Source organism: Plecotus auritus (genome assembly GCF_963455305.1).
Source record: "Plecotus auritus genome assembly, chromosome: 2".
NCBI lineage: Eukaryota > Metazoa > Chordata > Mammalia > Chiroptera > Vespertilionidae > Plecotus > Plecotus auritus.
Window position 1 is genome coordinate 228,020,992 of NC_137771.1, and position 21,461 is coordinate 228,042,452.

Genomic DNA, 21,461 nt, shown 5'->3' on the forward strand with positions numbered 1-21,461 from the left:
CCGGGTGTGCCTGCGATTCTGCAACTGAAATAATGATGGGGAATTGGGCCAGGAGGGGTGGAGGCCCTGTCACCATCATAGGAGCTGTGACGTGGACTGTTTTCCTTTATTCCTTGGTCCTAAAGAGAGAGACATTCTTCTCTGTGCTGTCAACAGCCACATGGCCCAGATTTTGTAGAAAATTTTGTAAAGAATCTGTTCTTTTAAAAAAACTTACTGGTTGAGTTGAGAGAGAGAGAGCAACATTAATTTGTTGTGCCACTTACGGATGCATTCGTTGGTTGGATCTCGTTTGTGCCCTGACCAAGAATCAAACCCCAAACCTCGGCATGCTGGGAGGATGCTCTAACCGGTGAGCCACCTGGCCAGGATGAGAATCCAAATTTGAAGTGTTCTATCCAACAGTCTCTATAGACCATCAAAATGTCCTACACGTTCTTGGCCTTTTCTCTGAGTTAGTAACTTTTTATAAACCCATGGATCGTTTTATTGTAATAGTTAAATAAGAATTATACTTAATAACCTCATAATATTAATTATTAACTTTCTCTGTGCTTTAGTTGGAAGTAAGGTGTCATTCTTCCGACCTGATGATGAAGTAGTCGGTAAGTTGTCTATTTTACTATTATCTCTTCTTCTCTCTGTACAATTGTTGTTTATTGTGACCTTGCTTCATATACAAGAACTTCCCTGATTTTTGGAATTTGCCCTCAAAAGTCCATGGATGAAGAGAATTGGGAGTTTGGTCTCAATAGCAGAACATTGAAAAGTTGTCCGTGTTTGGCTGTAGAACAATATTAGAGATAAAAAGAAGGCCATAGTTGTTACTGTGCTTGGCGCAGCCCTTGGCTGACAAGACCTCAGTCTAGGGCCAGACCAAAAGCTCTGGAGAAAGGTCATAGGTCATCTGCATGACCAACCTGGCTCTATGGAAGCTCCCCCTGCACCTCAACTTGAATTGTATGGGACCTCTCCCTTACTACTCTTGTAAAACTAGAATTTACTGGTAACATTTCATTTACTGTTTTTTTTAAACCCATAGTTAATACTATTTTGCACACAAACACACACACTTTACATATATCCTAGACCCGTGGTCGACAAACTGCGGCTCGCGAGCCACATGCGGCTCTTTGGCCCCTTGAGTGTGGCTCTTCCACAAAATACCACGGCCTGGGCGAGTCTATGTTGAAGAAGTGGCGTTAGAGGAAGTTTAAGTTTAAAAAATTTGGCTCTCCAAAGAAATTTCAATCGTTGCCCTGTTGATATTTGGCTCTGTTGACTAATGAGTTTGCCGACCACTGTTAGACCATCACACAGACATAAAGTATGACTTTAGTACTAGTCTTTAAAGTTACCATTTCTCCAAAGAAAATATTCATAGAAAGATATTCATGTAAACTTAGAAAATGGTTAACTTTCTGGCAGGCTTGAGGCTTTAAGAATAGATTTGTCGGAATGTTTTTGTTAGCTTCTTACGATACTGCCTTTGACATGTATTTTCTTGAAGAATTAATTGTTTTCTGTCTTATCTTTTTTATCTGGCCAAGAGGTCAGTGACACTGAATTACTCAGTATTCTTTTTTTTTTTTTTTTAATATATATTTTATTGATTTTTTACAGAGAGGAAGGGAGAGGGATAGAGAGAAACATCAATGAGAGAGAAACATCGATCAGCTGCCTCCTGCACACCCCCTACTGGGGATGTGCCCGCAACCAAGGTACATGCCCTTGACCGGAATCGAACCCGGGACCTTTCAGTCCGCAGGCTGACGCTCTATCCACTGAGCCAAACCGGTTTTGGCATCAGTATTCTTTTTGTAAGAGACCCAAAGTAAACCAGACGAGCTGAAGGAGAAGTGGGATTTCATTGGGAGCACTGAAGTATCTATAGAACGATTATATAATTCTAATAAATATAAACACAGACATACTGCATGAAGCACTGAAGTATCTTCTCCACCTTTTCGGACCTCACGGACCACCAGGGGTCCAGGACCCCCGGCTGGGGACCGCTGTTCCACCCAGCTGTGCATCAGGGACAATGTCAATGAGGGACCGAGGCGCCCCAGGACTGACCTGCCTATAGCAGATCAGCCACGGTCCTTCCCACCCCAAAGGGGAAAGGAAGGGAGAAAAGGAAGTACCCCCCTTCCCCCTTCCTGAAGTCTTTCTCTTCCCGACGCTGGCGATCCCTGGCGTCCCCCTCAGAACTCACTGCACGAAAGTGAGAGACTCCTGGCCTCCGGTCAGTACTGAAGTCGTTGGTTCGGAGATTGTTTCCCTGAAGGGTCGCCGTTTGCCTTTCAGGAATCTTACCGCTGGATTCCGAAGACCCGGGCCTTGGCGAAGCTGTGCGGGTGCACGAGCACTACCTGGGTAGGTGGCAGTTCAGGCTGGGCGTTCAGTGACTCGCCCTCTGCCGGTGTGCGCGGTGACACTGTCATTTCCTTGTGTCCGTTGTGAGTGCGCATAGGCAGTCCTGTGGGCTGGTCTTTGTAACTTAGAGCCATAAAATGTATACTCATACGGAACAGTACAGAGACCTTGAAGTTTCATTCACACAGCTCCTGGTTAGAGGCTTGAAAAGAAGTTTCTCTCTCTAAAATCGTATTCCTAGTAAAAAACGTTTTGATTTTTCATGCTTGGTTACTCATTGAAGTTGGAAATGTTAATTTAAAGTTTATGTTAGCCCTGGCCAGCTAGCTCAGTTGGTTAGAGCACCATCCCCATACGCCAAAGTCGCAGGTTCGGTCTCCACGAAGGGCACATACAAGAACCAACCAACGCATGCATACATGAGTGGAACAACCAATCGATGTCTCTCTCGAAAATCAATAAGTAAAATTATTTTTTAAATCTAGAAAATCCATGTAGAGTCTGAGACAGGAAAGAACCAAGAACACTTGTCTGTGGTTTCTATTGCTAATATATTTTGAGAAGTGTTCAGTCTAAGTGAAATGTTAATTTTTAATTTTTCTTACAGTAATTACTTGAATATTTAAATCATAATAAATATAAACACAGACATACTGCATGAAGCCATCGTGAAATGTTGCAGCATCTCCTTAGCGATCAGGGAAAAGCAAATTCAAACCACTTAGAGCTGTCCTTATGTACCCACAGGATCGACAGTGTTACAAACTCTGTCCGTTCCAGGGGTCAGCAAGGGTGTGCGGCCATGGGACCTCTTATGCACATAAAAGTGTAAATTGGTACAAGTGCATTAGAAAATGATTCAGCATTATCTAACAACGCCATTTCAGAGCCGTTGAGATCTTAAATATAATTTTATTACTGCTAGTATTTTTCAAGGACCACTTGTTGGATTTTTTTTTTAAATATATTTTATTGATATTTTACAGAGAGGAAGGGAGAGGGATAGAGAGCTAGAAACATCGATCAGCTGCCTCCTGCACACCCCCCACTGGGGATGTGCCCGCAACCAAGGTACATGCCCTTGACCGGAATCGAACCGGGGACCCTTCAGTCCGCAGGCCGATGCTCTATCCACTGAGCCAAACCGGCACTTGTTGGATTTTTTAATGAAAATGGTAATCCCAATTATTAAGATGGAACGTGTTCCCCCAAATTCCACATAAGTAAGTTGTATGTAAATTAAACAGGCACTATTAGAGGAACCTAGGTGCCCCCAAGATGGCCTGTCTCTATATCTGCCCTGGAATGTCTGACATTCAAACTGTTAGCAACATGGTCTCAGATAGATTAATTACAGTCATGCACCACTTAACAACGGGGTACAGCCTGAGAAGTGAGGCATTAGGCAAGTTCACTGTCACGTGAGCATCCTAGACCAGCCGTGGGCAAACTACGGCCCGCGGGCCGGATCCGGCTGTTCTATCCGGTTCTCTTGCTCTCCCCTCCGCTCCTTTACTTTGAATTTATATTAGTTCACACAAACACTCCATCCATGCTTTTGTTCCGGCCCTCCGGTCCAGTTTAAGAACCCATGGTGGCCCTCGAGTCAAAAAGTTTGCCCACCCCTGTTTAGAGGCTCTCACACACCTAGACGCATAGCCTCCTCCGCACCTGGGCCGTATGGTAGGTGCAGCCACCGCTCCGGGGCCGCAGGCCCACAGCGCATTACTTTACACAACGTGAGATGACATCCAGCACAAGATAAAATGATGCCGTCAAGAGACATGGGAAGACGAGGTGTGTGAGGCTGCTGCAGGTATACATGGCATACTATTTACAGCAATTTTTTTATGCGTAGAAAGAGCTCACTCTAAAATAACAATAAAATATGGTAAATACCTAAACCAGTAACATAGTTGTTTGTTATCATTATCTGGTATGGTGTACTGTACATATTGTATGTGCTATACTTTTTCTTCTATCTTTTGGAATTTAAATGCAGGGCAGGAATCTGGGTCTGTCAAAATCTGGCTGAAAGGATGCACACTCATCCTTTTAGCCAGATTTAAGCCACATACCACATAATGCACCCATTTAAAGTAGAGGAGTCTGTGGTTTTTAATATATTTAAAGAGGTATTCAACCCTCACTGCAGTCTAATTTTTTTTTAATCCTCACCTGAGGATATTTTTTCCATGGATTTTTAGAGAGGTAGAGGTTGAGAGAGAGAGAGAGAGAGAGACATCGACGTGAGAGAGTCCCATCAATTGGTTGCCTCCCACACGAACCTCCTACTGAGGCCAAAAATCAAACCGAGGTATATGCCCTTGACTGGGAATCGAACCTGAGACCCTTAGGTCCGTGTGTCAGTGCTCTAACCACTAAGCAACCAGCCATGGCTATGCTGTACTTTTATGTAACTGGCAGTGTGCTAGGTGTGTTTACACCAGAATCACCACAAATGTGAGGAATGGGTTTTGTAAGAGGTCACTACGCAATAGGAATTTTTCAGCTCCATTATAATTTTATGTGATCCCACCGTCATATATGTGACCATTGGTGACAAACATCGTTATGTAGCACATGATTAATTACATGCTAATTAGCTTATGTTTTGCTGTTTTAATGCCTTGCCTGTCTGTTGTAACACTTTCAACATGTACTAGTGTACGTGGATGTTCGGCTTCCCCACTAGATGGCACTAGTTGTTGGTAGAAGCAATGAGGACTGCTGCCATTACAGGAAAAGTCCTTGTAAGAGCTGGCAGGGACTGTGAACAGCGTTATAAAATTGGTCTCCAGGTAAAGTGAGGAAGGGTTGATTGCACTGTGGAAAGATCCCATTCAGTGTACAGAATAAAGACAAAACAAAAAGTAAGTAATGACACACGAGGAGCAGCTTGACGGTCAGCTCCATAGCGCTCGGGCTGGGTTGCTCACTTGGGTGGGGTGTCGCCTAACCAATGCCAAGGTTGCAGGTTCGATCCCCGGGTCAGGGCACATTCAAGAACCAACCAAGAATGCAACAATAAGTGGGACAACAAATCCATGTTTCTGTCTCTCTCTCAAAATCAATAAATTTAAATGTTTTTAAATTAAAAATAAATTGTATTAGAAATTTGCATTTTGTTCCCAATGCAGTGGAAAGCCATGGATGACTTCTAAGCAGAGAAGTGTTACGATGTTATTTATGTTTCTAAAAGATCATTCTGATACGTTTCTATTTTTCAAAGACACTTAAAAAGATTGAAAAGAGAAGCCATAAAGTTGAAAATAATATTTATAATGCATAAATAAATAATGCATTTAGAATACATAAAAAATTCCTATAATCAATAAGAAAAAGACAATACAAAGAAAAACGGATAAAACACTTGAACAAATGGCCAGGAAACAGGGAAAGATGCTCAGCTTCATCAGTATTGGGGAGAAGCAAATTAAAATCAGAGGAAGAAACCTCCGCACCCACTTGATGGTAGAAATGTACGCTAATGCCAAGGCCCCGAGGAGGGTGACAGCACACGACTCATTACATACTAATTAGCTTAGTGTGCTCTGCTGTTTTAACGCCTTTTCACAGTACCAGCAATCCCTTCTCACTTTCCCTAACCCACAGCTGGGGACAGGAAACTCACAGGCCCTTTGGGCAGGTGAGGTGAAGTCGCAGGTGACACCCGGGACCTGAGGATCCTGTTCCTCAGTACACAGCCTAGACCAGGCGTCCTCAAACTACGGCCCGCGGGCCACATGCGGCCCACCGAGGACATCGATCCGGCCCGCCGGGTGCCGCTGCCTGTCCTGCTTAGCAGCCGACACGTCCCGGGCCCACAGTGCGCATAGGAATTTGTTCATAGTTTTTTTTTTAAACTGTAGTCCGGCCCTCCAACGGTCTGAGGGACAGTGAGCTGGCCCCCTGTTTAAAAAGTTTGAGCCAAAACCGGTTTGGCTCAGTGGATAGAGCGTCAGCCTGCGGACTGAAGGGTCCCGGGTTCGATTCCAGTCAAGGGCATGTACCTGGGTTGCGGGCACATCCCCAGTGGGAGGTGTGCAGGAGGCAGCTGATCAATGTTTCTCTCTCATCGATGTTTCTAACTCTATCCCTCTTCCTTCCTCTCTGTAAAAAATCAATAAAATATATTTTAAAAAAAAAAAGTTTGAGGACCCCTGGACTAGAGGAAATGTGTGCGCCCGTGTAACGCTATCTTTTCCACAAGAGCACTGTTTACAGTGCCCCCAACTGGAAACCACAGCTGTTCCTCACCTGGAGAACAGATAACCAAAAGCAGGAGTGGGTTAAAAACAATGCTGAGCATTAAAAGCAAGACAGAAAATAATACATGTGGATATGATTGCATCTAGATAAAGTTTAAAACCAGACAGCACTAAGGTACATTATTTAGGAATAAATACTGGAGTACTAAACTATGGAAGCAAGTAGGAAATTCAGTTAGGATGGTGGTGACCTCTGATGTCAATCACGTCCCAGTTTGACAAAAGAGGAGTGGTGACTCTGGTGGGAGGTGAGCTGTGGTGAGGGGCTTACGCTTGGGCGGGAATGGAGGCAGGAAAACGGCGCCGTCGGAGTGGCGGCTAGGACCAGGGCCCTGGTGGAATGGTGGCCCAGGGGATGCCCAGGTCCAGGAGCCAAGACCAACGGGACTTGTTGACGGATTGTTTCCTGTTCTTTGTGGCAGTTCACAAGCCAGAAAACGTGACGTGGACAGAAGCCGCGGGCACCGTTCGGGACGGAGTGCGCGCCTACACAGCTCTGCACTACCTTTCTTGCCTGTCCCCCGGAAAGTGGGTGCTGATCATGGATGGAGCAAGTGTAGGTGCTGATAGTTTGCTTGGAAACAGGCCAAAGCACAGCAAACGTAGGCAACGGGCCATCTATTCACTAATATAAGTCTCTGCCAGTAGCTTACTCACTGATTTTTACATTTTTTACCGAATTCCTATTTTGTGAAAATAAGCAGCTTTTATCCATAAGAGATAAAAGTTAGACTTGATGTGTTTCTTACTTTGAATGTGCTAGTAATTACAAAAGCAAACACATTTTTTCATGCCAGTTACACAAAGCCTGAAATAGCTCATGAAGTCTTTGAAGCCATACCTCAGAACTCCCTACCAATTTCATATCATATTCCTCACATTTACACTTATGTTAACAAGGTGTTGCATTTATAGATGCAAATAAGTGCTAATTTAAACATTTTACATGCATCATCAAAAAAATAATTCTACACTAAAAGCAAATACATAAAAATCCTATATAATAAGTAATATGCAAATGGACCACCACTCCAACACACAAGATGGCCACCCCCATGTGGCCACAAGATGGCCGGCAGGAGAGGGCAGTTGTGGGCGATCAGGCCAGCAGGGGAGGGCAGTTGGGAGGAACCAGGCCTGCAGGGGAGGGCAGTTAGGGGTGACCGGGCTGGCAGAGGAGAGCAGTTGGGGGCCACCAGGCCTTCAGGAGAGGGGAGGACAGTTGGGGGGAACCCAGGCCTGCAGGGGAGGGCAGTTGGGAGTGACCAGGCCAACAGGGGAGAGCAGTTAGGGGCAACTAGGCCTGCAGGGGAGGGCAGTTAGAAGCAATCAGGCCTGCAGGGGAGGGCAGTTAGGGGCGACCAGGCTGGCAAAGGAGGGCAGTTAGGGGTGACTGGGCCAGCAGGGGAGGGCAATTGGTCTGGCAGGGGAGCAGTTAGGCATCAATCAGGCTGGCAGGGGAGTGGTTAGGGGGTGATCAGGCTGGCAGGCAGAAGCGGTTAGGGGCAATCAGGCAGGCAGGCAGGCAGGCATGTGGTTGGGAGCCAGCTGTCCTGGATTGTGAGATGGATGTCCGACTGCCTGGTGGGATTGGGCCTAAACCGGCAGTCGGACATCCCTCAAGGGGTCCCAGATTGGAGAGGGTGCAGGCTGGGCTGAGGGACACGCCCCCTGTGCACGAATTTTGTGCACCAGGCCTCTAGTATATTATAATCTGCCCTGGCTGGGTGGCTCAGTTGGTTGGAACATCTTCCCATACACTGAAATGTTGTGCGTTTGATTCCTGGTTAGGGCACATACCTAGATTTCAGGTTCGATCCCCAGTCAGGGGCGTACAGGAGGCAACTGGTGGATATTTCTCTCATCCATGTTTCTCTCTCTCTTTCTCTCTTTTCCTTCCTCCTTACCTCTCTCTTCTCCCTCTCTTTCTCTAAAATCAATAAAAATGTATCCTTCAGGTAAGGATTAAAACATATATGTATACATATAAATTCTAAAAATGTTACAAAACCTGGGTGATTTCATAGTTTTCCATTTGGCTGTTGCTGAGATGTTTTTCTTTGAAAAAAGCCAGAACTGTCTGCAGCAGTGGCTTCAGCCTTGTGTTAACATCGGGACAGCAGTATTTCCTGGAACTTGCCACACAGGTCAGCAAAAGACAGGATGGAGCGTTTGAAGTGCCTTGATCTTCCCAGAGTGGTCACTGGACTTGCATAAGTCCCTTAAAGGCCCTTTTTCTCATTCCAAGGCTGCTTTCTAACTCAGCCTCCGTCCTTGAAAGCATTTGCTCTGGTTAGACTGGGTGAGAGCATGTGGCCCAAGCGGCTCTCTACCACCCCTTCTGAGGAAGAAAGTCAATCAGATGTTCAATCCTACTAAACTTGTCCGTATTTTTTTTCTTTTGCTGTCAGGTAACATTTAAAAATAGACCACTAACGTCTGACACTTTATTGGACAGCCTATAAAATAATTTAGAGGTGGCCTCCGCCCTGTGTCTGTGAGCCTCCTGTGTATTTCTCACGCAGGCACTTGGGACAATAGCTATTCAGTTAGCACACCACAGAGGAGCCAAAGTGATTTCCACAGCGTGCAGCCCGGAAGACAAGCAGTACCTCGAAGGACTCAGGCCTGCTCTCGGTGGGTAAACCTACACAACAAAGACTTTAACACAAAACTTTGAAGGCATAGCACCTTTTAAAATGCACTTGGTATCTGTGCTAAGTCTAAGCTTACTTAAGTAATAGTTTTAATGAATTATTTTGTTTTTTAAACCTACATTTTTCAATATTTTTTTCTTCTTTGTCCCATTGTTATCAACTTAGCCAAGTTGGAATGAGGTGAACTTTGAAACAATTTAGAAATACCTGGTGCCTCTTTGGTTTTAGTCAATAAATCAGTGTATTTTGCATCACTTGGTATGTTTCTCAGCCTATCTTACCCAGTGGTTTACCTCTAAAATTGTCTGTTTTCTGTGATATTCTAAGAAGGAGATGGCCACTTATACAGAAGCACACATCAGATACAGTTTATGATGAATAGGACATGGAGGAGACTCGGAGCCCTTGAAAAGAGTGAACGTATCTGGACAGCAAGTGGAGAAAGGAAATAGACTGAAAAAGGAAAGGAGAAAGATAGGAATGGAATTTAATAGATTGGAGTTACAGGATGAACATTAGAGTTTAACAGATGAAGAGAAAGGATGAGCGGAGTGTAACTGAGGGCAGGCAGGCAGGAAAGCAGTGGTTGTTGGGTATTAGCAAAGATAACATCACTAAGTCCACAACAACCCTATGGCCAACTGGGGAACAGCAAGTAGGGAAGGTGTGGGGGGTTTCTATGATTGAGAAAGATTAATCAGCCTCTAACAGAGAAGTATCACGTCACCCAAATAGATTTTTGTACTTTTTAGCTCTAAACTCTATCAAATCTGAACATACTTAAAAATCACTTAATCTTTCAGTCCATGTCTTAATGTATATGTATCTCTGGTTTTATAGGTTCTCAGTTCTAGCAATATATTCTTAGGTACAGAGAACAGTCTCCTGTGTAAATAGACTAGCCTTGGGACACGCTAGCCACAAAATGCTTATATTTTATTTTATTGAATATGCCAGTCCCTTCATTTAAATTGATCCTTACCAATATCAGGTTAGATGAGAAAAAAGGACAATTTGGATTCGGTAATTGTTTGAACCAGTTAATTCATTTCAGAGAACAGATGTTTGCTTTCTCTTCTCCTCTGACGTGCTGCCCACACCAAGAGCAGTACAGTAGCCTGGCTTCCTGTCCTTTACAGCCCGAGTGATCGACGTGTCCAGTGGGAAAGGCCATGTTGCTGAAAGCTGTTTAGAAGAAACAGGTGGCCTGGGAGTGGACATTGTCCTGGATGCTGGAGGTAGGTGCCTTACTGAATCCGTAGTCTGTGTAACTGTAGTACGATGGCTAAATTTTAGGAAAAACACAACAGCCTTAGCTGGTGTGGCTCTGTGGATAGAGCACTGGCCTGCACACTGAAGGGTTCCAGGTTCAATTCTGGTCAAGGGCACATACCCAGGTTGCAGGCTCGATCCTCAGTTTGGGGCGTGCAGAAGGCAGCCAACGAATGATTCTCTTTCATCATTGATGTTTCTATCTCTCTCCTTCTCCTGTCCTCTCTGAAATCAATAAAAAAAAAAAAAGTATTTTTAAAAAATACATATTTTCCCCAGGAAATAGTTTTTAACATGTTTTTTTAAATTGCTGTTTAGTTTTGGGTTTCTTTTAACCTTTCATATTCAAATTGGCCCTTCTTCATTTTATCCCATCGTAAACTCTGTCTGGAAGAGAGAGCATGCTTGCCTTTTAAAGTATAGACACTGGAGTTGCAGTATCCCTAAAGAATCTGCAACCATGATCTCTTCCACGGTCCCCACATGATACACATTAGTTTAGTCTCAGCCAGCGGCTTTTCAGTCACGTTTGCTATATCCGGCCTTCTGCTGGATGGGCAACAGACCGTCTCTATTGGGAAAACGAAGAGAATTCTGTTCCACTTTCACCCTCCTTGCACTTCGGTTGTTTAGCACCTAATTTGTACCGTCAGGTAGCGCATCTCACCTAAAGGATAGGCTTTACAATCGGCAAAGGCATTCTGCTTACACTTCATTAGAATTTACCCTCTACCGTGAGAATCATAGGTGAATACAGCTACATGTAGTCATCATATGTGTTTCTTTTTGCCAGATTTTCAGGATTTTAAATTAACTACAAACAAATCTTCCCGTGGAAGCGAATGTATACTTCGTTAGCTTTTCAAGTTGACATTTCAATAATTATGTCCAAGTCTGACCATCTTGAGTCTATGCATTCCTTCATCAGAGGTCAACTTTTCCCAAAGTATCAAGCAACTGATGTTACGGTTAAAACTGTCAGACTTAGTTACCTGCTGCATTACCTTGCCTGGTTCCCAAAGGAAAAAAGATTTTCTTTGTCGTCCTTTTACTTTTTGTTGTTGTTTTTTTGTTAATCCCCACCTGAGGATATTTTCCCATTGATTTTTAGAGAGTGGAAGGGAGGAGGAGAGACACAGAGAGAGAAACATTGATGTGAGAGAGGCACACCGGTTGGTTGCCTCCCACACACACGCCTGGTTGGGGGTCTGCAACGGGGATCTGCAACTGAGGTACACACCAGTGCTCTATCCACTGAGCCAAACCAGCCAGGGCTGAAAAACACTTTTATCTTTAGTTATTTCACTTATAATGAAATCGGAAGTTTATGACCAGTTTTAATGCAAAAGTATATTTTTAAGGTGTCTGAATACATTGTGTTGACTTTTTCTTAAAAAAATGCTTCCTCATTCCTACATTAAGAAGTAAAGAGAACTTGTTTGAAGAATAAATTTTTATCAGATGACTAAAATATATATTTCTCTACTCTCTCTTTTTAAAACTACTCCCTTATAAGTGAGACTATATAGTACAGATGATGAACCAGCTGTAAAGTTACAACTACCACATAAGCATGATATCCTCACGCTTCTGGGTATCGGAGGCCACTGGGTAACGACAGAAGAGAACCTGCAGGTATGACTAGAAACAGTAAAGCAGGACTATTCCGCCCAAAGGGTACAGTTAACAAGGAATAATGCCCAAGTCTTTTGCTAAATTTGTGTAAATTCTGAATTATACCCTATTTTTTAAAGAAAGGTAGTTTTTACACTTTAGCTACATGTTGGCCAAAATGTTGAAATAGTGCCTAGTAGAGGAGTTCATTTAACTTATTTAGTAGTTTGGAGGCAGTGACTTCTGAATTTAAAACTATTTCAAATAGGATTTTTTTAAAAAATATATTTTATTGATTTTTTTACAGAGAGGAAGGGAGAGGGATAGAGAGTCAGAAACATCGAGGAGAGAGAAACATCGATCAGCTGCCTCCTGCACACCCCCCACTGGGGATGTGCCCGCAACCAAGGTACATGCCCTTGACCGGAATCGAACCTGGGACCCTTGAGTCCGCAGGCCGACACTCTATCCACCGAGCCAAACCGGTTAGGGCACAAATAGGATTTTTTTAAAAATATATTTCATTGATTTTTTACAGAGAGGAAGGGAGAGGGATAGAGAGTTAGAAACATCAATGAGAGAGAGACATCGATCAGCTGCCTCCTGCACACCCCCCACTGGGGATGTGCCCGCAACCAAGGTATATACCCTTGACCAGAATCGAACCTGGGACCCTTCAGTCCGCAGGCCGATGCTCTATCTACTGAGCCAAACCGGTTAGGGCAAATAGGATTTTTTTAATCCTCACCCAAGGATATGTTTTTTTTATTGATTGAGAGAGAGAGGAAGGGAAAGAGAGAAACATTGATGTGAAAGAGAAACATCAATCGGTTGCCTCCCTTATGTGTCTTGACTGGGAATCTAACCTGCACCCTTTTGGTGTATGGGCCAATGCTCCAATCAACCAAGCCAGAGTAAGGATTTTTTCTTAGTAACAAACATTGGCATATACTTAGCAGAAAATTTCTATACAAAATTATCACAATTTCCTAACTGTTCTAATTGGAATATACTGTGTGATGTGATGTGATGTGATGTGTGTGTGTGTGTGTGTGTGTGTGTGTGTGTGTGTGAATATATGTATGTGTTGGAAGCCACCCGTTGTCCTCACTAGCAGAGAGGTGTGGACAAGGAACCCGGAAGGCTGGCCAACCTTGAGGCTCTGAAAGGTCAGAGCCAACCACCCACTGTCTAGTTGAGACAATGATAGCTAAAGCAACCTCCAGCTTTTAATCGTATGTAAATCCTTGCTGATTGGCTATTACTGGAATTGCCTGCCTAGAGCTATGGGTGGATCCCATAGTCTTAATAAAAGGGATCGCTAGGCCCACGGGGGAGTCCTTCCCCTTGAGTTGGGCTCCCGCCTGGCCCCCAATATCTCCAAATTTATACTTTCTAGTCTCTCTCATTTGTGTGTGGCCTCCTCCAGAGCCCGAACCCTGAACCTGAACCCTGAACCACGTGGGACGTGAAAGGGGTTCACTACATATGTGTGTGTGTGTGTGTGTGTATGTATGTATATGTATACTGTACTATATATATATATATACAGTATACATATATGTGTACTAGAGGCCCGGTCCACAAAATTCGTGCACTGGGGTGGGTCCTTCAGCCCAGCCTGCACCCTCTCACAATCCAGGACTCCTCAGGGATGTCTGCCTAAGCCGGCAGCCAGACATCCCTCTCACAGTCCAGGACCCCTCGCTCCTTACCACCCGCCTCCTCGCTGCTCCTTACTGCTCGGCTCGCTGCTCCTTAGCGCTGCCGTGGAGGCGGGAGAGGCTCCCGCCACCGCCGCTGTGCTTGCCAGCCGTGAGCCCGGCTTCTAGCTGAGCAGCAGTCCCCCTGTGGGAGCGCACTGACCACCAGGGGGGAGCTCCTATTGAGCATCTGCCCCCTGGTGATCAGTGCGCATCATAGCAACCAGTCGTTCTGCCATTCAATTGATTTGCATATTAGGCTTTTATTATATAGGATAGGATATACACTGTCTCCCAAAAGTACATTTCTTAACAGAATTGAAATTAAATATTTTTATCATGGTTGATATGCAAATACCATAATTTTCATATACCAGTCTTCATGATTTTCTGACATCCTCAGGAAAATGACTGGGAAGTAGCAGCCAGAAATCTCTCTCTCACACACACACACACACACACACACACACACACACACACACTACTACTCCATCATCAGGATTCTGGTTTGCCCTTGCAGTTCCATCATTTTGGAGAATGAAATGCGAAAGAAAACATGACTCACATATTGTTACTAAGTTTGTGTGCTGGTTATTTATGATCTGGGTATTATTTAATTGGTGTAGAATTTTTCTGGCTAAGATACCAGTCCTCTTTCTGCTGTTAACCTCAGTGCTGATCAGTCTTTGTGCATTCTGTCCAAGCTGGATCCTCCAGACAGCCACTGCCTCTTCCTCAAGGGAGCAACGGTGGCTTTCCTCAATGACGAAGTTTGGAATTTGTCCAACGTACAACAAGGAAAATACCTTTATATCCTTTTTTTCTACTGACTTGAGTTTCTGGCTTGGAATTTACCTTGCATTATCATAATGAAGTTCTTTAATAATGGTAATAATAAATAATAGCAGCTAACTTTCATTGATCATGCCAAACCATGTTCCACAGGCTGTGTAGGTATTAATTTACTTAGATATTAAAACCACTCTCTGAGGTGTGAATAGTAGTATTATCATTCCTAGTTCGCAGGTGAAGGAACTGAACTGTAGAAAGGTTAATTATACAAGCCCAGGGATTCAGCTAGCAAGTGGCCGGACTGGAATCGTACCCAGGCAGCCTTGCGTGTTTCTGAATGGGAGAGGAGCTGTGGTTCCGTGGGAGAGTTCGTTCTGGTTTGGCCCTGGCGTTGTGGAAATTCCACGTCACCTTCTTTTTTTATATATATATTTTATTGATTTTTTTACAGAGAGGAAGAGAGAGGGATAGAGAGCTAGAAACATCGATCAGCTGCCTCCTGCACACCCTCCACTGGGGATGTGCGAGCAACCAAGGTACATGCCCTTGACTGGAATCGAACCTGGGCCCTTTCAGTCCGCAGGCCGACGCTCTATCCACCGAGCCAAACCGGCCAGGGCGAGAGGCGGCCCTCTTGCACCTATGGTGGTTCCGTTGTGCAGAACCTTTCAGAACACATATCTCAGTTAAAGCGTTTGTGGGGCGTTTTTAAGATTACCAATGCTAGGAAATCTTCATCAACTGAAGATGGGTTTGATTTTTAAAGTGGAAGTTACTCGGAGACAAACCTGGTAAAGGAAGCCAAATCATTCTAGTTTGAGTAAAAGTGATGGAAAGTTTTCATGAGAATATGAAAGCGGTTCCAAAAGCAAGGTCCAGACCTCTTCAGAGCAAGGTGAACTTACAAATAAGCCCTTTATTTCTAAGATGACTGTCCTAAAGGCAGCTGCGCTTGGTAAATCTTTAAGAAATTGGGTAAAAAATGAGTTCTCGCAGCTTAATAGCGTCCTTGTGCGTGAAGAAAGAGCCCCATGCTTGCCTCCGCTGGCTCTCTTATCGGCGTGGATTAAGGGTGTAGTTCCATGAGCGCTGTGTCCACAGGCAGCCTCCCTAGGAGCCGGTCAGCGGGCGCAGAGCCTTCCGTTAGGGTCTCATTAGGGTGCTGTGTTGTTGGCCACATGGCTTGCCGCCCCCAGGGGGCCGCCATCTTCACTTGTCCTAGGTTATGGACACTGTGTAGACAGACTTTTTAAAGAAATTAAACTATTTCTGATGAAATATTTTACTATTACATTTAGAAAATAAACTTAATCTTTAACTTTCTAGAAGAATTTTGTTGGAATTTCAATTTAAAGCAACTTCAATGTCCAATTACATTATAGGAATCAAGAATACCATTACGTATTAACAATAGAGGAACAACATGTATTAAAGCAATAGCATATTTTGAATATTACATGTCAGAATATAGGATGGCTGCTTTGCCTATGTTACTGAATTCTCTCAGCTGCCCTCCCTTCCCCACCAGAGGTGATTTTTAACCCACTTAACAAACCCCTGGACCATGCTAACACATAACATGTTTAAATGAAATGATGGTAAATTTTCAAAAATCAAAAATACACATGACACGCAAATACTCTCTCTCATGCACACTGTTGGCAATTCCATTAACAGAAGTGGAAAGAGAACTTAGAGTATGAATAAGTCAATCCATATTCTTTAGGTCCTTTAAAAAAATCTTTAACATGTCTTACGGTCATATTTTTTAATTTACATTTTCTGCAGTCCTGGATCAGACTTTAGTCTCACTTACACAAGCCTCTCCCAGGTGTTGCTGCTTGTGATTTAACATCGAGTTCTCCTTCCACTTATGGTCATAAATAGCTCTCCAGGACTAGCAATGACATAGACTCTCAATTCTGTATTCGAATTTTAACTAAATGACTAGATTTCTTAAAATTTTCGTTTTCTGACTCTCTCAGTTGCATATGTCACACAGACACAGTTTATTAACTTTCCTGCACACAAATGTGGAGTCCATAGCCACTTCGTAAGTAAATGTGCGCCACGGTAAGTGGTGTTTTTAACGAAGTCACAGAAGTGGCGCTGAAGTGAAACCCGGGCACGATTTCATGACATCTTTTTGGGAAAACACCTCGTCATTCCTGAGGACAGGCAGCAGGCTTGCCCTTCATCACTTGTTTTTAGGAGTTTAGACTCTGTCATGTTACCACCACTCTCATATCATTTCCCATTCCCCCCCCCCCCATTTTTTAGAGAAATTTGACAGTTTACAGAATTTCTGTAACCATTTTTTAATTTTGAGAGTATGGAAGTTAAAAAAAAAAGTGGACTGCTAGCCTCTTTGGCTGATTGAATGCTTTTCTTTAAACCTGTCTCTCACATTGCCGCCTTAACTGTTCTTCCAGCTACGTGTCTTAAAAGATGTGATGGAGAAGTTAGCAGCCGGTGTTTTTAGGTACGCTGAATACCAAATCATGGTTCTTGTTCGTTTTCCTGTTCGCAAGGGGATAAGGCTGGCATTTTTGTTTCAGCTTTCACAGCACACCTATTGCCTCCGTATTTTAGTATTTTGTTTAAATAGCTGCTCCTTAACATTTCTCTTTAAAACAAAACAAAACATTTTCTTATTGATTTCAGAGAGGAAGGGAGAGGGAGAGAGAAACATCCATGAGAGAGAATCATTGATCGCTGCCTCCTGCACGCCCCCTGCTGGGGATCAAGCCCGCAAGCAGGCAGGTGCCCTGACGGGGATCGAACCCGGGACCCCTCCGCCCCCAGGCCGACACTCTGTCCACTGAGCCAGATTGGGGGGGGGGGGGCCTACCATTTCTCAAAGCTGTATGTTGTGGCACAGCAGTAAGGGCTCCCAGAGACACAAGTGGCTCCCGAGTTTTCCTCTCTGCATTCCACACCTACCCCATCGCCCCCCAAAGCAGCCTGAGATACAGCTTGAGAAGAGGGCAAGTTAAACACTTTTTTCCTCTATTTACTACGAAGAGGGAGCTGTTTTCCTCTTTAAGATTAGCCACTTCGCTCCCGGCCGGTGTGGCTCAGGTGGCTGTCGTCCTGTGCCCCCAGGGGTCTGGGGTTCCATTCCCTGCCAGGGCGCGTGCCCAGGCTGGGGGCTCGGCCGCTGGGGCGTGCAGGCGGCAGCCCACCCATGTTTCTCGCTCACATCAGTGTTTCTGTCTCCCTCCCCCCCCCCCCCTCTCTCTCTCTGAAGTCAATAAAAACCTAGTTTAAAAAAACTAACCACTTTGGATGGTGGACATACTAACGTCCAAAGGAACAATGGAAGTGCCGTTTTCAGCCCCACCCTGTGCTCCGCTGATCCGTACCTCCTTCCCCCTCAGGCCTCGTTTGGAGGAGCCCATCCCGCTGCACGACGCCAAGGTCTCCATGGAAGTCGTCCAGAAAAACCGAGGAAGAAAAAAGCAAGTTGTTCAGTTTTAATTCTCTTTCCCAGATCTCGGTTGAATGAACCCATTCCAGTATTTGAAGCCAGTTTCCTTGGAAATTGCTCAGAAAAGTCAAGGAGGATAAATAAGTTGTTCCATTGTTAAGCATGTTTTCCTGCCGAGACAAGATGGTAATTTATTTCCAATGCCCGGAAAGTATTTGAAAAGTTACTGTACAAACAGCCAAGACCAGCCCGTAATTAACACCTAAAGGGAATGTTCTGCAAGTCGTCTTAGTTCCCGTTTTTATCCATCTGCCTCCGTTGTCACCTTCTTTCCATGAACAAAACTAGTGTCGCCTAAAGCCAGCTGCCTGTGGGTGAGCTGTTAGGCGCCGCAGTCCCGGCTGGCAGACCGAGGCTCCGTCCTGCAACCTTCGGCCTCCCTGCCGTCTGCGAGGGCCCGGCCCTCCGGCCCTGGCGTCCGTGCGTGACGGTTTCCTCGGGCGGCCACCCACCGCGCAGGGAGCGAGGGCGGGCGGGCGAGCCGGGCGGGCGGGCGGTCTGCGGGAGGGGCACCCAGGCCCTCTCGCCGGCTGCGGTCACCTCCGCCCTCAGCTTAGCGTTTCCTTCCCCCCGGGCGGCGGCCGGGCTCGGCACCCCTCGCCGTCCACAGGGGAGTGCAGCCGGGACCCGCTCCAGCCACTCCACCCGGCGACCGGACCGCGACCGCAGCAGCGCCAGGGGGCGTCCGGCACCACCAGGCCCGGCAGCGGCGTCCGCCGGCGCGCGCAGCGGGGGCGAGGCGGCCCAGGGCGCACGCGCGCGCCACGGGGGCGGGGCCACGCCGGGGCGGGGCCGGCGCGCGCGGGAAGCGACTGTGGTGGCCGCTCGGTCCTGTGCGGCCGCCGCGCGTCATGGCCTTGTCGGTGCCAGGCTACTCGCCCAGTTTCAAAAAGCCGCCCGAGACCTTGCGGCTGCGACGGAAAAGGGCCCGGAGCCTGGGGGCCGAGCTCTCAGCCGGGGGGCGGCCCGAGCCGGCGCCCCGCCGTGCCGCTCTGGCGGCCGGGCTGCCCCTGCGCCCCTACCCGGCGGCGGGCAGAGGCGGCGGCCCGGGCGCGCCCGGCAGGAACCCCTTCGCCCGCCTGGACAACCGGCCGCGGGCCGCCGCGGAGCCTCACGACGGGCCGCCCCAGGCGCCGGGCCCGGTGAGTGGGGGCCTGCAAGCGAGGGCTGTCTGGGCGCGGGCGGGGGCCTCGCCGGGTGTGCGGGCGCTCCGCGAAGGGCCTGGGTGGCGGCGTTTGGGCAGCAGCCCTGTGGGGCTGGAGGTGAAAAGCCCTCGAACAGCCCACAGGGGGCCCTGGCTCAGCGTGTGCCAGTGCGTCTCACCCCAAACCGAAGCCTGGGGAGCCGTCCGGTGGAGCTGGCCCGGCACTGTTGGATGCCCGGACCCCTCCGTCCAAGGCCGACTCCCGAGACGAGCTGCCGGCGGCCCTGGTTGGGCGGTGGGCCCCGCACTGGCTTGGGGAGCGTGCGCCAGCGAGCTCTGCGCACGCTTAGCGCGGCCGCGTCGGGACAATGACACCCGCACTTCCTCGCCTCAGTTTCCAGGTCCCCATCAGGAGCACGACTCGCTGCGGGCAGAGAAGCCTCAAAGAGCAGCCCTGGCCGAACCACTCCAGGTAGCGCCTCTCAGATGCCATTGGGTGTGCGTCCTGGTGCAAACGTCTCGCAGGCCCCGCATCGCGGGTGGCATGGCGGGTGGAGGGGCGCGGGTGGGCCCCTTGGCCCCTAACACTCCTCCTGCGGATGCCACCGCTGCGCGTGAGCTTAGCCTGCCGCTGAGTCTTCATCCCCGCCGGACCCCACAGGATGTGGTACCACTGGGGCTGGCTGACACCCCCCCCCCACTCCTCCACACCCACATGCGCATGCACATGCACACGCACACACATGCACACGCACGCCCCCTTCCATTCCCCAGATACTTCTGCTGTGATGGTGCCACCAGGGCACAGAGGTCCTAACGACAGCGAGCTAGCCCCCAGTACCAGTCTCCCTTCCTGGTAAAGCAATGGCCTTCACTGGCTCCACTGGAAATGTTCCCCTTTCCCTGCTATGTGCCTGCGATGTCACCTGAAAAAAGTCATTGTAATGTGGAGAATATCGTCAAATACGTTCTCATAGCCCCACCTAAGTTACCTGCAAGGGCCGCGTAGCCCTGGTTGCGGAGTTTGAGTGGCTTAAAGGGTGTTCGTGACATACTTGGAAGATGTCTGCTTTGACAGCAACATTAGTAATAGCTTTTATTTCTTTAATTGGGATCATGAAAAGAACATGTCTTTTTGTAGATTTTTTTCCCAATGATTTTTAGAGAGAGGAAGTGATAGGGATAGAGAGAGAGAAATACTGATGAGAAAGAAATTTCATCAATTGGCTGCTTCCTGCTCGCCCCCCACTGGGGATGGAGCCCACTCCCAGGCCTATCCCCTGACTGGGAATTGAACCAGCGACCTCCTGATTCACAGGTGAACGCTCAGCCACGAGCCAACGGCTGGGCTGCACATGCCCTTTATAACTACACTGTATAGAACTGTCTGCACTAAAAAGTGAAATCTGTATCTCTGCCACCACCACCTCCAAAAAATTCCCACTTCCCAGAGGTAACGCCTGTTCACAGGCTTTTTCATGGTCTGTAGTATATTATCTGCTATTTATTACACATTTTCTTAAATTTTGACATTTCAACCTTGCTAAGGTTTCTTCCTTGCTACTCTACTAATTTTTGTGTTCTTTGTGTTCTAAAAGCCTTCACACACATCATTCTCCACACCTGATAGGCCAGCCGCAGCCAGCACAGAGTTCCCCGCGGACTGGAGCCTTAAAACCCGCCTCCTCTTCACCTCCTCTCAACCCTTTGCCTGGGCAGATCATCTGAGGGCACAGGAAGAGGCTCAGGGTGTCGTCCAGCATTGCAGAGCAACCGAAGTTACTCTGCCTCAAAGGATACAGGTAACTCTGAAAGAAAACAGCTGTTTTAAAGTAATACATTCAGTGTACGTTTTACTTCTCTGCAAAAATACCGCAGATATTTCCTTCTAGTACGTTTTTCTTTTGACATAAAGACTTGGAAATTTTGTATTGCCAAAATGGTGCTTTTATAATAGTTTTAATCAGACTCGGTGACTGCCCATTAAATTTAGAGACCTGTCCTGAGAAACAGTCTGCGTTGCAGGGAGGCATTATTTGAACTAAACCGTTCTTTTCTAGGGCTTTTGAGAAAGAAAATGTAAGGAAAATTAATGGAAAGCAGTTGAGGAATAGGGTTACTGAGGCAGACTGGTATTTT

The 21,461-nt window shown here is 46.6% G+C and overlaps 1 protein-coding gene across 7 annotated transcripts in view; it reads left to right on the forward strand.

Annotated features, from left to right (window-relative positions):
• Positions 1-21,461, forward strand: part of DONSON (DNA replication fork stabilization factor DONSON) — a 50,275-nt gene that overhangs the window by 20,417 nt on the left and 8,397 nt on the right. For 2 of the 7 annotated variants that reach the window (XR_013959941.1, XM_080656363.1), the window contains exons 5-16: positions 561-605; positions 2,311-2,379; positions 7,073-7,206; positions 9,176-9,287; positions 10,447-10,545; positions 12,096-12,214; positions 14,601-14,706; positions 17,125-17,170; positions 18,069-18,149; positions 18,789-19,320; positions 19,717-19,794; positions 20,921-21,124. Coding sequence is in view for 4 of the 7 variants with exons in the window: in XM_080656363.1 (XP_080512489.1) it covers positions 561-605; positions 2,311-2,379; positions 7,073-7,206; positions 9,176-9,287; positions 10,447-10,545; positions 12,096-12,214; positions 14,601-14,706; positions 17,125-17,170; positions 18,069-18,149; positions 18,789-19,320; positions 19,717-19,794; positions 20,921-21,124 (1,625 nt within the window). In the remaining 3 variants the exon portion in view is untranslated. Of the gene's footprint in view, positions 1-560; positions 606-2,310; positions 2,380-7,072; positions 7,207-9,175; positions 9,288-10,446; positions 10,546-12,095; positions 12,215-14,600; positions 14,707-17,120; positions 17,171-18,068; positions 18,150-18,788; positions 19,321-19,716; positions 19,795-20,920; positions 21,125-21,461 lie in introns of those variants that run through there. The other 5 variants (XR_013959942.1, XR_013959943.1, XM_080656365.1 and 2 more) reach the window with 5 other exon arrangements.